The sequence below is a fragment of the Solea solea genome, chromosome 17 (assembly GCF_958295425.1).
Source record: "Solea solea chromosome 17, fSolSol10.1, whole genome shotgun sequence".
NCBI classification, from domain to species: domain Eukaryota; kingdom Metazoa; phylum Chordata; class Actinopteri; order Pleuronectiformes; family Soleidae; genus Solea; species Solea solea.
In genome coordinates, this window is record NC_081150.1 from 15,511,121 (window position 1) to 15,526,301 (window position 15,181).

Here is a 15,181-nt window from a genome sequence, read left to right on the forward strand (position 1 = left end):
CATGGGGGCACAAGATGGTGGCCACCGTAAAGCAAGGCCCTTTCTTAAAGTTTGTAAAAGGTTAAAACTAAAATGCTACTAAAACGAAAAATTGGCAATTTTCTTGCCATTGTGGTCACTTACTGCTAATAAACCCTCCTGAATGTTACACACTGGACTTTACAACATCTCATGAGTGTCTGGTTATTGAAAAAATAAATGTAAGTACAAGATTTGGCCTGTTTTTAAACACATATTTTCAATTTGAGTTGGTGTGCCTATTAAAAGCAAATGAGTGCAGTGTAATTAGTTTTATTGAATAATAGATACCAACTTCAGAAACCATGTGACTGAAATGCCCCTCCCACTCCTGCATTTGGCTGCACTGGAAAAAAGACTCCATATTACATAATGGGTCATCTTTGTAATCCTTCTGGAGGTGACGTACTCTTTAACACCATCTACTGCTCCTTTTGGTGAACTAACTCCCGATATTCGCTTCGTAAATACACATTTTGCTCTCACGTATTCTTTGAAAATGCGACTAATTATAATGTAAACCTAAAGTGAACTTAACATTATATAAAATGAATAATTATAAGTGGATGTCCATTTATTACTTGAGCCCCGCTCCATATATATATATATATATATATATATATATATATATATATAGATATAGTGGTGTGTCATGTATCATTCTTCACCAGCAAAATGTCAAGGTTGGTCGTTGGATTACCTAAGAGTGTGGGACGCTCTGCGTGTCAGTGGGAGGTTTTATTTTATCCGTGCGTGCGTGGAAGGACATGGCCCATGTCGTAGTATTATGGAGACCAAAACCTGGTCTCCAAACCTAATGAGGCAGCAACCTCGTTTCTGGAGGAAGTGGTCAAGTTTGGGGCCAAGGTTACAACTGTGGTTAAGGATTATCAGGTTATTGTTGGGGTTAAGGATGTAAATGCAGTGTCCTGAATAGATGTGCAAACCTGTGTGCTGTGTGTGTGCGCGCGCGCACGGGATCATCGCACGCATTATTTCTAATCGTTTACCCCACACACACACCTCGGTCATGAATATTACGACATAAGACGAAAAGCATCCCCGCTGTTTACGCATCCTCTTAGAAATGCGTAAAAATTCGGCATCCCCCGATCACCATGAGGAAGCAGCAGCAGCAGCAGCAGCGTGACAGTACTCGAGTGTGAAAACCCAGTGTGTGCTGTGGCGTGTGTATGTGTGTGTGCGTGTGTGTGATGCCCCGGGCCAGAAGACAACGATGAGAAGATAGCGATCCTCCGCGCGCCTGTGCGTGTGTGTGTGTGACACCGATGCTGCGCCTGGCGCCAGAATAAAAACAAAAAAAAAAAACATTTTGGAGGAAGCGCAAACGCGTAAACATGTCAGAAGCTGCCTGACTGACTGGGTTCGTTCTGGGGTCGTTTTACTCGATCGGTGTGCGCATGTGGGAACATGAGGAGGTGTGTGCTCGCGCGCGTGCATGCGCCGTGATTATTATATGAGCCTGCCTCCCTAATTAAAAAACGTGCTGCCGCCGCCGCTGCCGCCACGACGCGCACACTGCGGCATATACAGACAAACAGACGCAACTGAGATTGAAGAGAGAAAGAGAGAGAGAGAAAATCGCGGGTCTGGACATGAACATGTGCAGATGAGTGTGATGAGGATGATGGCTGCGCCGTTACATTTAATTTAAATGCACTTATCCTATAGGCTGTAGCTAAAGGGAGGGGGAAAGCCAACAGGAGGCATCACATGCGTATCATGGACACGAAAATGGAACTCGTCCTGTGTGCAGGCGCAAACACTGTTTTGATCACATTATAGCCGTGACATTAAAGCCTGATGGGATGGATTGGTGAACATGTGCGTGATTATTACACTGCAGATTTCTCCACAGTCCTCCTCAGCTCTCCCATCTCTCCATCTCCTCTCTCGCTCTCTGCCCCCCCGTGCATCCCAGCAGTTTCTCCCCCCCACCCCCCCTTTCGCATGCATGCACTCACCTGTCTTGGTCAACAGCACCGACATGCCCCACGCCACGGAGAGGACACAGCAGATGAAACACACCTGAACGAAAAGCATCTCCCTCCTCTTACGAACTTTAAATATCTTGGAAATTATTGTCTTTTTAGACGGGCCCATCGTGTCCGTGTCGTCCCGCTCCATGCTTCTCTGCTCGGCCGGTGGCCACTTTTTTCTCCCCCACTCTCTCCTCTCTTTTTCTTCCCCCCCTCACTCTTTTTTATCTTCTATGCGTCCTTGAAACTGCCTCCCCTTTACGCGGAGCAGAGCCGGGACGCGGTCCTCATTCCACTGCGTGCAGCGCGCAGACGGAGAGAGTAGTGAAGCGGACACTTTCTCTCTTCTTCCCGTCTCCGGAGCCGAGGAGATGCCTCTCTGCTGCTGCTGGGACTGTGAACCGGCCAATGACACTGCGGTCAAATTCAGATGTAGGGCATCAAAATCAGTTTAGCGACGCTCCTGGGGACGGATTCTGCAAGAAGACGAGCAGCGGACAACAGGCTCCCGGTGCTCTCTGCATCCTGTCCCGTGAAGAAAACAAATACTGTAATAATATCGGCTACAAAGCTCCTCTGCATCCGTGGAGTTTCTGTGTTTGGCACGAAATGCGTCAACGTCCGCTCATTAACGTGGAGCTGCTCAGCTGCGCCGTACCGCGGACCTCGCGCACCTGCGCCTGTTGAGTGAAACCAATCCGTGCTCATCAAGGTTAATTGTTAAATTCGGGCCAACAGTCGTGCCGCGCTTGCTCTTCTCTCACTCACAGGGCGCCTCCTCCACATGCGTTCCTCCCCAGTGCAGAAAAGAGAGAGAGGGAGAGAGCGCGAGAGAGTGAGAGACAGTGAGAGAGAGAGAGAGACCTCGGTTCCCTCCAATGAGACCGGGCTCCTTTAACTTTCCCGAGGACTGCATGTGCAGCCTTTAAAGAAACAACACTTCCCTCTCACACCTCTCTATGTCCATGGGAGCCAGTTTCCGTGTCAGTGAGAGGACAAAAAGATGAAAAGTGTGTCTTGGTAATAAAAAAACCCACACACATTACTACTAATATTAACAGCCATAATTATAAGAAAACAAAGTATGACATGAAAGAATGAAATATGAAGTTGAACTGATGAGATGAAGTCATAAATTAAAGGGATGACATAAAAGGTCAACATTATGAGATAAAAACTTGCAGTTGTGAGATTTAAAAAGACATCTGAGATCCTGAAAGTCACAATACTGACGTAAACATCAGCTGTGAGAGGAAAGGTCATAATGAAATAAAAGGTCAATATTATTAGTAAGTTACAATTGTGAGATATAAAGTCATAATAATGACAAGAGAAGTCATAGAAAGTCATTAGTAGAGATAAAAAGTCATAGTCATAATTAAAAACATAACATAAAAGGTCAAAATGATGAGATCAAATGTTGCAAATGTGAGAATTATGAGATAAAAAGTCAGTTTTGAGAAAAGTTCAACTGTGAGCAAAAAGTTTCAATACTGACGTAAATGTCAAGTGTGAGAGGAAAAGTTATACATACTGTGTATATATAAGTCAATTATTTGTAAGCCACAATTATGAGACATAAAAAGTCACAATACTGACGTGAAAAGTCAATTATGAAAGGCATGTTGTTAGATAAAAAAATGTATATATAAGTTAAAAAAATTCAGTTAAATTCACATTAAAAAGTCAAACTTAAGAGATAGGCGAGTAAAGCATGTGTCATATTTAGATATTTTTTTGTATCCCAAATTTATGAATTTTCTTTCCTCATACAGTGCTATACCACCTCTCAAATGTTTGACTTTGAACAAAATGGTCTTCCATATGTGTCTTCTCTGTCCTCTATGATCTCAAAAACAGTTGTCCATCAATGCACATTCTGGACGTTGGACTATACGTTAACTGTGCGTTGCACATATAGGACAGATTTGCGCAAAGAGCCAAACCATAACCCAACACAAAACACTCTTAGCCCAGCCCTTACTGCTGTGTTATGAAACCAAATCTAATATATGTCTGGGTCCCGAGACCTGACCCACAAGTAACCCGTTTTCCTCATTTTTGATTTCATGCTGAATAATTGAGGTTAGAGATCTTCCAGCTCACGGGCATCAACGCCTGTGTCCCCCTAAAAAAAAAAATCTACAACCATGAAATAATTTCTCATTGCCTAAAGGTTTGTGGTGCCGTGATTATGACGGCTTATGCCTTTGCTCTTCAGAAAATTGCTTCACACAAACAGCTGTTAGAGCTGTACATACGAGGAGAGAATAATGTAATGGGCACCTTTGTGTTAGTGTGGCAGTTAAAAAACGTGGCCTGCAGTCACTGATCATTCACAATTCAAACAATTACCATCATGAATCAAAATCAGTTGTATATTCAGGAGTATGACAGTGTGCTAAATTGGACAGAAAATGATCACAAATGTCCTATTAATGGGATCTACAATTCTGGGTTTTCACAAATGCCTGCCTCGGCTTCCATCATTTTGACTTGCACGGTGCATTTAAGTGCTGATGGAAAACCAAATGGTCAATTTATTTTATTTACTAGTGTTTATCTATTTCAATTGGTACATTGTATATATACATTATTTACACTGTTTCAAATTCAGAGAGAATTTCGTGTCACTTCCAGTTTAGACATAGAAAGAACACATTCTTTAAAAACAGCCTTTAAAATAAGATTATAGGGTGGTTATGTTTTTGGTTTCTTTAAGTTGTATAGTGCTTATGAGGTATGGTGGTATGGTGGCAAAAATATGCTACCATTTCTCCATTTAAGATAAGTTTCCCCAACATTACAAATGATGTTAGCTTTGGCCACAGCCAGTATATCCTTTTGTTTCTTAAATTGTGCTATGCTAAAAGCAAATAATACCAGCTAATGGTACCTGCTAATGCAACAAGCTAAATGTAGTCCATGGCAACAGGTAAAGCTAGCAAATAGTACCAGCTAAGTGAATGCTACCAGCTAAAGTGAGTGAAAGGTACCAGCTAAAGGTAGCAAAGTGTACCTATTAAAGGTAACTAACTCTACCAGCTAAAGTTAGTCCTGGAGACCCACTGCCCTGCATGTTTTAGATGTTTACCTGCTCCAACACACCTGATTCAAATGGTCAGCTCATCAGCCCAGCACTGCAGAACCATGATAATGACACAGAAACCCTGAGTTAGTGAATGGTACCATCTAAAGGTAGATAATGCTATCAGCTAAAGCTAGTGAATGGTACCAGCTAAAGGTAGCTAATGAAACAAGCTAAAATTACCTAACGCTACCAGCTGTAATTTTAAACTTACATCTTGCAAAACGTGGAGCACAGTAACTGTCATCTCATCTAAATCTATAAGAAGGCAACGAATCATACTGTATTTCCCCAAATGTCTAACATTATTATATTAACAACACACACACGTATTACCTACTATAGTGTGGAGTACTACTCAATTTCATCTAAAGACACGTAGATATTTAATCCGTGCTACTCCATTTTGAGGATTTTAGTATAAACAGGCAGAAACAAAGAAGAAAAATTAGACAAGGATGTATTTTCCCTCTTTCCCTTGTTCAAAATATCTGTCTACATTCATTTACAGGAACAGGTTGACAAGGCTGAAACAGCACGCCATCTTACCACTGCCACCACTTCTGCCCACATAAGCAAAAAAAAAAATAAATCTGAGCAGCATGTGAGGGTCAAAGGCCAACACAGTTTCCTTCAGAGACCAAAGTTATGTAAGATCAGGGCAGTCCATGTGCATGTAGTATGAGGCAGACCTAAGAAAATCTAACCATCCAACAAGAAGTGTCGGAGAGGCTGTGTGAAGGCTGCTGGTGGAGTATGGAAAGTGTCGCAGGTTATTAGTCAGTGCTTTTTGAATCTGTTGCCAGGTCTTGTGTTTATCCTGCAGCTCCTTCTGCATGTGGACACAGACGAACATAAACATGTAAGACCCATGTCCACGCCAGGGGATTAGTACCCTCCAGGCCCATGCCCACACAGCAGGCAGGCAGTAGGGGAAGCAGTGCCAGTGACTGCTTACGGAGATTTAGCTATTGCTTTACACTCAGCTGGCTCAGTCAAACATACACATACACATGTTCTTCTTCTGCCTTCAGTCAGAAATGGCGCTTTCCCATTATGCAGTTGTCTTGCACGGCTCGGTTCGACTGTGTGATCGCGTCGCGTATAAAACAAAGTCACGGCAGTTTCACGCAGCCGTGCTATTGCAACACCGCCCATGTTGAGCAGGTACTATGAAGTAATGGACATGACGAGCCAGATCCCAAACCGAGTACAGTAGACCAGAGCCATGCTAAATAATCAGCAAGAAATCAAAAAGAAAAGTGTGACTACCTCTGCTATGCTAGGTAGCCATGTCCCCTTTTAGCTGCTAGCTCTACATCAAGTGTTTCCAGCTAGCAGCTAGTCATTAGCATGTATGCAGCAATTTCGTGTTTCTTTTTTTTACCAACAACCCCCAACTTAAAAATATTTAATTATTTAAGTTAACAGAGCATTAATTCAGTCTTTTTGTCAGTCCATAAACACATTCCTCTGGATTTTGTCGTGTTTTTATTCACTGTTTTTCTTCTACTAGCTAGTTCATTAGCAGATGATAACTATGGAGAACGCACGGTGCATCCAGCTTGATTTTCACTGAATGAATGAAGTATAATTCAACTCTGGGTGTGTCAGTCTGAGAAATTTGATTTAGTACAATTTCAGCTGTATAAAAACATGTTTATACATATTTTAAAAGTCCAGTTTTAGTCAGATTATCACAATCATTTTCTCCCTAACGTGTAAACATACTGCTAATCTGCAGCAGAGATAACACACAGATAATGTGTGTGAAGTAGTGGTTTTTTGCTGGAGGGGAGACAGCGAGTGGTTGGCTTTGTAGGAGTGCTTTAATGTGGGCAGATCTCAAAAGGAGCAACCTGTGTCATGTAAATGTGTTGTTTGATATAAATGCCAAGTGTGTGTCACGTACTTGCGCCGCAGATCACTAATTAGTGAATATAAGTGTTACACAACAATTGCCATTTGACACAGCACTGCTCATTTCGGCTTCCAACTCCTTTATTGCTGCGGTGATTCATGCGCGGTGTTCAGTGCTTCAGTGCAGTGATTAAGATCTGGCTTATGGCTTACATAATGTTTCTGTAATTGTGTTCCTATTTTCTCTGTGTGAAATTTATGATGTAGACTTTTGAACTGGACACGGACGGTATGTGTCAAACAGTGTAAAAACTACATCCGATTACTTTTAGATCTATTTCTTTTTCCGCACGCTTTTGTAGGAACCATAAAAATGTGGAGAATAAATTCAAATTCATCCATTTAAAGGCTCTCTGTCACTTAAGAATATCAGTCTTATAACACGAGGTGACGCATGATGTGGAAAAGTAATGCAGCAGAGCTTCAATGTACTTTTCAGTGTAGTAGGTAGAACGTAGGAAATGTACTGTGCTATGAAGCACAGTGACAAACCTAATGAAGCACATAGGCAGAAATGAGATTGGTGACAGAAGTGTCATTTTCAAACTTAGCCTCAAGTGACATTATTTGAAGTAGTGTGTCAGATTACAGTCAGCTTTCTCTGGAACTAAAAATGGCTGCGTAGATTCCTTTTTTCCCCCACATCAATATAGTTGAGTGTTCTAAAACCTGTACACAGACTCAAATTGGTGCAGAATTTAAATAGTTTTCCCCTCATTTTGGAACTAATTTGTGTTGTCACGACGTGTGCCGAGCAGTATAAGCTTCAGTCTTGTTTAAAGGACTCAAAAACAGAAAGTGGAGCATACCAGAGGGTGAACTTGAGGGTGACTGCATTAGCAAGTCGTGTCATTCAGAACAAAAACAACGTTATAAATCAGTTTAAAGCTGCACTGCACAACTTTTAAATACAAACAAACGCCGATCAGCTCCACCTGACTCTTGCTCTCTCTGTGTTTCTCAGTAAAGCAAGGTTTTGGATCTCGTGTTGCCTGGCGTCATTCCAAAGCCACAAACAGGACGTGATTCATTTCATGTCAAGACAAGACAGACGGAGGCAACAGCAACACTGCCCTCGTAAAGAGAGACAACTGTAAACAGTATGACTGTTGGAGTATGACTGAAAACATAAACTGAAGAGCCCAAGAAAATAGCTTCAGACATGAATTCCATCTCATTCTGCAATTTGTTGGGATTAATGAGTCATGTCCCCATCCCTGCCTGTGCTGCTGGTGTATACACACAAACTCCCCTAGTCAGGTCTGATAGTATTGCCTCACCTCAAAGGGACACTTGAGTAAAAGTATGCTTCTTATCTTACCAGAAAATGACTTTTTATAATGTTATAGAGTCACTTTTTGTAATATTACTTAAGTAAAAGTCTTAAAGTATATGACATTTAATGTTAAGCATCAGAATGATTTTCTGATATAAAATGTATTTAAGTTTTAGAAGTAAAAGTATTTAAAAAAGAGTTGTCTTTGAACTTGTGGTTCAATTCCCGGCTCTGCTAGTATATATGTGTCCTTGACACTTAACCCCATGTTGCAGTGTGTGTGTGGGTAAGAAAGATGTCAAAACTGTAGTGTAAAGCAGCTCATCAAGACTAGAAAACTCTATTATTTAATTATTTTTATTATTTTAAAGTAATGTTACATCATTTCTGTTCATGAAGACCAAACACAGGCCGAATAACCTAAGAAAAATTAATAATTTTCCTTTAACCTCCCACTAACAGTATGTATATTTTATTGCACAATGTATATACTATATATGGGAAAGATTCTGCTGAAAAAGTGTGTGGTGTGGAGAGATGAGCAGGTGAGCCAAAGAAAGAGACACCTTCCATTAATGCACCTCTGGCATTGTTTGAATATTCTACTAATTATCAGAGGAAAGTAAACAGATGGAGAGATTCCATTCCTCAATCTCCAAACCTTATTTTTCCCCCCCCGAACCTGCCAGTTATTGTCGGATCCGCTTTATTAGATGATTGGCTGTCACTTAAAGCGCCGCACAAGCTCGGTATGTGCGAGTGATTTCATGCCTTGCAAGAGCTCCTCCTCGGTATGTTTGTTACAGGCAAAATAAAATATTCATCCTAAGTGTTGAGCATTCTGTGGCAGCTCTGCAGGTTGATTTGTATGTCTACTCAGGTGTTCAGAGCAAACAGGGCATAGCGGAGCAACAGAGAGTCTAATCTGTGTGTTCTGCACGCAGCTATCATCATCCCCCTGCATTCCTGCACTCTTCATCTCCCCTGACACGAAAACTCACCCATACAGCTGCCGACGACATCAGGAAACTCAGTCATCCTCAGAGTCAACATCAGGGCAAACTGCAAAAACCTTATGAATCAAACCCTACAGATTTGCATGCTACAGGAAACAGCTAATTGATCAATTATGCTGGGCTTCCTGTTTGTTTATCTACTGGGGGGAAAAAAACAACGTTATGTAACACAGAAGTTTTTGTTATCAGACCAACTGCCGTAACAATTTTCATTACTAACTAATCTGCAAGTCCATTCATTATTTATGGACAATATCAGAACATAGTAAATAGAAAGCAATAATCTTTCAGCTGTAGCCAACATCCAAACATTTATTTGTTTGCTAAAGAAGAGACAAAGAACATTGTAATTCTTGGAAATAGCAATAGCAAATCCAATTTTGCTAGAGTTATAACTAATTATGAATTGAGCATATCATCTTGTCCTCTGCCTTGCGTCCTCCTCCTCTGTTACACCAACTGTCCTCATGTCGTCCTTCACAACATCTGTCTCCATCGTCAACATCCCTTTTTGTTCAATACAATCTCTGTCCCTCCTCTGCACGTGACCAAACCATCTCAACCTCGCCTCTCAATGCATTACCTCCAAACCGTTCAACCTGAGCTACAGTATCCCTGGAATATGCTAATTTATAATCCCGTGCATCCTTGTCACACCCAATGAAAATCTCAGCATCTTCAGATCCGGCGCCTCCAGTTCCGCCGCCCGTCTTTTGCGTCAGTGCCACTGTCTGCAGGCCATACATCATAGGCAGGTCTCACTACCGTCTTGTAGCCCTTGCCTTTCGCTTTTGCTGCTATCCTTCTGTCACTCATCTCCACACCACTTGTACACTTTCCATTGCCTTGGATGCATCCTTTTCCCCTTCCTCTACTCCTTGCATCATCTCCATATCAACTGTCTCCATGTCATTCACACACAGGTTGTCCGTCGTCCTCCTTCTAACCTTCACTCCTCTTCTCTCCAGGGCAGACCTCCACCTCTCCAGGCCCTCTTCCACCTGTCCCCTACTCTCACTACAGATTACAATATCATCTGCAAACAGCGTAGTCAACGGAGACTCCTGCCTGTCCTCATCTGGCAACCTGTCCATCACCACTGCAAACAGGGAAGGGGCTCAGAGCTGATGTAATCCCCAAAAAGTGCACTGCTTTCACTGTCTAGACATCTCCATACCTGCACAGGTGTGTCATCTGGACCAACTGCCTTCACACTCTTCATAGCTGCCCTCACTTCCTGAGGCACCGTCTCCTCTCCTTTTCCTCACTCCTCAAAATACTCCATCTTCCATCTTCTCAACACACGCTCTGTTCACAGTCCTTAATCGTTCTAACCTGCCGCACATCATCTCCAGCTCTGTCTCTCCATCTGCACAAGGTAAAAATATGATTTCTAAGAATCAGAAAAGTGTGAACTGTCTTGTTTCGTTTGTGGTTCATGGATACAAAGCCGTTTTCTTCAGTAGTTAGCTGTAGGCAAGTGGATCTGCTTGAGCTCAGTAAGTCCAGTCCAGTTGCAAAAACTGTTTGATTAGAAAGTAATCTATAAACAACATAAAAATTAACTGAACTTTGTGTGTAATATAGCCCTTCATTCTTCATTATAGGTTTAATGTATGAATCGGGCTGAAAACCCCAGTTTGAGAACCACTGTACAACAGGATGTTCATGTTTTTGTGCCAAACCCTTAATCACATGACCACGTCTACTTCAGGCGCAGTCACAATAGCTGCTCCAAAAGAAATACTTGTGTTATTTATTCCCCAGGCAGTTGCCCCAATTTCATTATCCCACCTCCCTCATAGGAACTGCAGTTTATATATCAGAGTATCACCCTCCTCCCTTAGGATCACCAGACATAAATCCAACTTTTTGGAAAGGTTTTTATTCATCCGTGCATGAGCATCGGGACTGCGTGAAATTGGATGAAGGTGTTTCACAGTTCGCGGATGCTCTCCTGCCAAACAACAGACAGTGGCAAAAGAGAGGGGGGGGGGGGTTTACAGGGAACCCAGCAGGCTTTATCTGACAGAGAGCCTTAGCCCTTTAGTAATGAGCTGCACATAAATAACTTCATTATTCCTTTGAAAAGAAAAGAAAGAGCAACCTTTTCCCTCTTTGCATTGAACAGGGGAGAGTCCCATTCAGACTGACCACAGAGGTTATGCCAGCAGAAATATGAAGCCAATTCATTCTGGGAAGATAGCATCAGAGTTGCAGAGACAGCCAGCAGTGTGCTCGCTCTGAAACAGAGGACGAGTGAGGGCGAATTCTTCATTCACATGGAGGTGGAGGTGTGTGTGTGTGTGTGTTGCGTTGCAAGAGAGTCAATGATTTCCCTGCTGAGTGATTTCATCACCCTGCACTCCTCCTTACTGGACACAAAAGTTATGGGTGCTGCTGTGTAGTGGGAGGATGAGTAGGAGTTGTTAATGTCTTCGACTTATTATTCATAACCAAGCATTTCAAACTGCAGCATGACTTCCTTTTCTTTTTCTTTTTTTTTTTTCATCTTAGAATTTTGCTTTTAAGAGGAGTTCACTGAAGGAGTCAAGAGGGAAGCTTATTAAGGCCCTGTACGACACGGAATTTGTAATTTGCAAAAGAAAAAGTATAAATAATCGAGGGAAAAACAAAAAAAAGAGAGAGAGAGCCATTGTGCACAATCAGAAGCAAAATCTGTGTAAAATACCAAAAGCAGAATATAGAAAATAGAGAAAACCACGCAAAAAAAATAACCGTATCAGAGAATTGTAAATCAGAGGACTGGCCCTGGCCTGATTGAGGAGGCCGGCTCAGCACAGCTGAGGGGAAGAAACTGTTCTCGTGGCGAGAGGTTTGAGAGTCGTGATGAATCTCAGGCTCCTGCCAAAGGGGGAGTGGATCAAACGCTCCGTGTCCAGGGGTGGGGAGGGGTTGGCCGCAACCTTAACTGCCCTCTTCAGAGTCCTGGAAGTGTACAGTTCCTGGAGGGACAGCAGATTGCAGCCAATCACGTTGTAAGATTCTTGGCAAGACACTCAACATGAACCAAAACCTTTGCCCCTCACAGTGAGCGTAGAGCACAGCGACTCAAACGTGGAGTTTGTTAATTAAATGCTGGTGTGTGGGATCCGTCGCTTCTTCCTTTTCCTCTGCACACACACACACACACACACACACACACACACACAGACGGATCGCCAGACCATGGTTGATTTTCTTCTACACGTGCTAATGATGTTGCCAACTTGTGTCGCAGCCGATGACTTGACGGGTCGCCGTCTTTGATCCGGAAGGCGTCAGCGGCGAACGTCTCTTTGTTCATCAGATCCCCCGTCTGTGCGCGGTGTGATTTATCACGATTGCCGAATGCTCACAGGCCGTATGACGCCTTGAAGTCTGAGAGCAACTAACCCAGAAAATGTCAATCATACTATTTCGTGTGGGGATGAACAGACAGACTGAGTTACAGCATGAAATGAGGGATTGAGTCGGGATAGGTTTGAGCAACTGAAGTTGTTGGATTGTAGGACAGTTGAAATATTATGCCACGGAGCGGAGCATTCTTATCTCTATGTCTGTTACATGAGATCATTTAATGAAAGCGAAATGCTATATCACCCTCCTCCCTGGACGACTTGAGTCAGTTGAGAAATCACCGAGGCGCACAAGGTCACAAGTCTCTGTAGGCTATATGCCTTTTTCGAATTCTCCGAACAATTAGAAAGGTACAGCATACCAATCATGTTCCTTCCTTCCTTCCAGTGCTGCTGTTTTGCCACATGTGACACGGTAATCACAAGTGAAAGGTCAAAGCTTTCATCACATGAACACCTCATGGTCCTAATTAGTGAATGGAGATGGGTGGAGATGGGTGAGGCAGGTAGCCGGATTACAAACCAGGCCAAGTGTTCAATTGTCCCCCCAGGGTTTCAAAATCCCAGGGGGATCTGGAAAATCCAGGATGTGCTGGTTTCGGTCACGTAATGAACTGCAAAATGTGTTTGGTGGTATGTGTGCAACAGCTTCACGGTGCTCCACACAAACTGTAATAATGACAGCTTGAGAGTTACATAATCCTGTGGCTCCGCTTTGTCGTAACTTTGATAAAGTTACTGTAAAAGAATGACAAACTAATAAATCTGCAATGCATGGGCTGACACAATGAGATGACACTTGGGGCCCGCAGCTCATTTTTTTTGCCCGCGCTTCTGGCAGATAGAGACCAGAGAAAATGACGTGTGTATAAATACAAGTATAAAATGATTTATGACTGCATTACGATGCCTTATAATTACAATACAAGGGTGATTTTACTGGACCAGACTATCCCTGTGGTATTAGTACTCAAATCCTAGTAAAAGGATGTAAAAATGCACCATGACAAATAAAATTCCTGCATTCAAAGTAAATAAAATGTAGAGATTAATGACAGGGAAATACACTGCAAGTATCAAAATAAAAGTGCTTTGTGTGATGTCAGGCTTGAAGCTCAACTGTGCAGCTAGACTATAAAACAAACATTACGTTGTGCTGCAAATGAAGTCAAACAGAATAATTTGGCCGTTACGTTTGACCAAGGTCTGCAGGCCACTATGTTCCCGTTCAGGGCTGGCATCTAAACGGAGCCACGCAAAGATAAATGGTTGTAGTGCTGAGTCACCGAGTCCTCGGTCTGGCCTCTACTCATTTCCACGTCAACATCATTCACTGGCCGGTGACTCAGCCTCGTCACACGACCTGAGATCCTGAGTTTAGGAGATACATCTGAGGGGCTAAACACAGGGTAGCTAAGGATCACAGGGTCTCCTCACTCACAGCTCACAAGGTGGTGTCAGCCGTGTCTCATCAGATAAGGCCCGCTTCCCTCTGATGTGCTGAGCGGAAAGAGCAGGCCAGCCAGGTTGCATTCTGCTGACTGGCTGGAAGCACATGTCAGCCTGAGTGCAGTCCGCTGGAGGCTCGGGGCTAATGCTGCCCTTCTCCGCGTTTCCCCGATCGTGTTGCCTGCACCGCTTCAAGTTACGGACAAACCAACCGGTCAGGTTTGTTTTGGTCCGGGGCGGGAAAGAATGCACCGTTTGTACTCCGGCCAAAGCAAAAACAATCTCATGTGATCCGTCCCCAAATAAGCAGTCACATACGCATGATCGACTAAGTCATCCGCATACTTCATGCCAGGGAGCCGACGGGCGGGGATCAGTGCCAGCCACGAATGCAGGCAACAAAAACCCATTGTTTGGTCACAAAAAGGCAACATGGCGGCCACGGCATTGTGGACTGCGGATAATCTGGCAGCAAGTGCTCTCGTGTATTCATGCTCGCGAGCATTCCCGCTTTGTGGACGCGGTGTGAAGAGAAGGATCACTGAATGAAAATGGTGTACTTCAGTGTTCCCACTCAACAGGGCTCCCTAAAGAGTGGGTGGGCCTAAGTGGTTCCTTTACTGGAGGACCAACTCCACAGGAAGATGCTAGCACACTAGGATTATCCATACAGGGAGGAATTAGCGTGACAGGGCCTCAGAGGAGAATTAATAAGTGTAGGGTGAAAAATAACCGACTACTTTTCTATTGTTGACAACCATTTGACATTTGGAGAAATTTTCAGTTGCTGGCCGAGAGCTGGTTCCTCCCAGAGTCCAAAAACATGCAGATTTGGGGATGAGGCAAATTGGACACATGGTTGTTTGTCTCTATGTGGTCCCGTGATGGACTGGTGACCTGTTCAGGTTGTACTCCGCCTTTCCTCGTATGTCAGCTGGGATTGGCACCAGTGCTCCCCGTGACCCTCATGTGGAGGATAAAGCGGTAGAAGATGAATGAATGAACCCTGGATGACACAAACTTCTACACTAGCCCTGTGTACGCAATGCAAACAC

The 15,181-nt window shown here is 43.2% G+C and overlaps 1 protein-coding gene across 2 annotated transcripts in view; it reads right to left on the minus strand.

Annotated features, from left to right (window-relative positions):
- The window catches only part of slc24a4b (solute carrier family 24 member 4b), a 41,786-nt gene extending 38,992 nt beyond the window's left edge, over positions 1-2,794 (minus strand). For both annotated transcript variants that reach the window (XM_058613578.1, XM_058613577.1), the window contains exon 1: positions 2,004-2,794. In XM_058613578.1, the coding sequence (XP_058469561.1) occupies positions 2,004-2,166 (163 nt within the window). In that variant the 5' untranslated portion in view covers positions 2,167-2,794. The remainder of the gene's footprint in view (positions 1-2,003) is intronic.
- Positions 2,795-15,181: the final 12,387 nt, after the last annotated feature.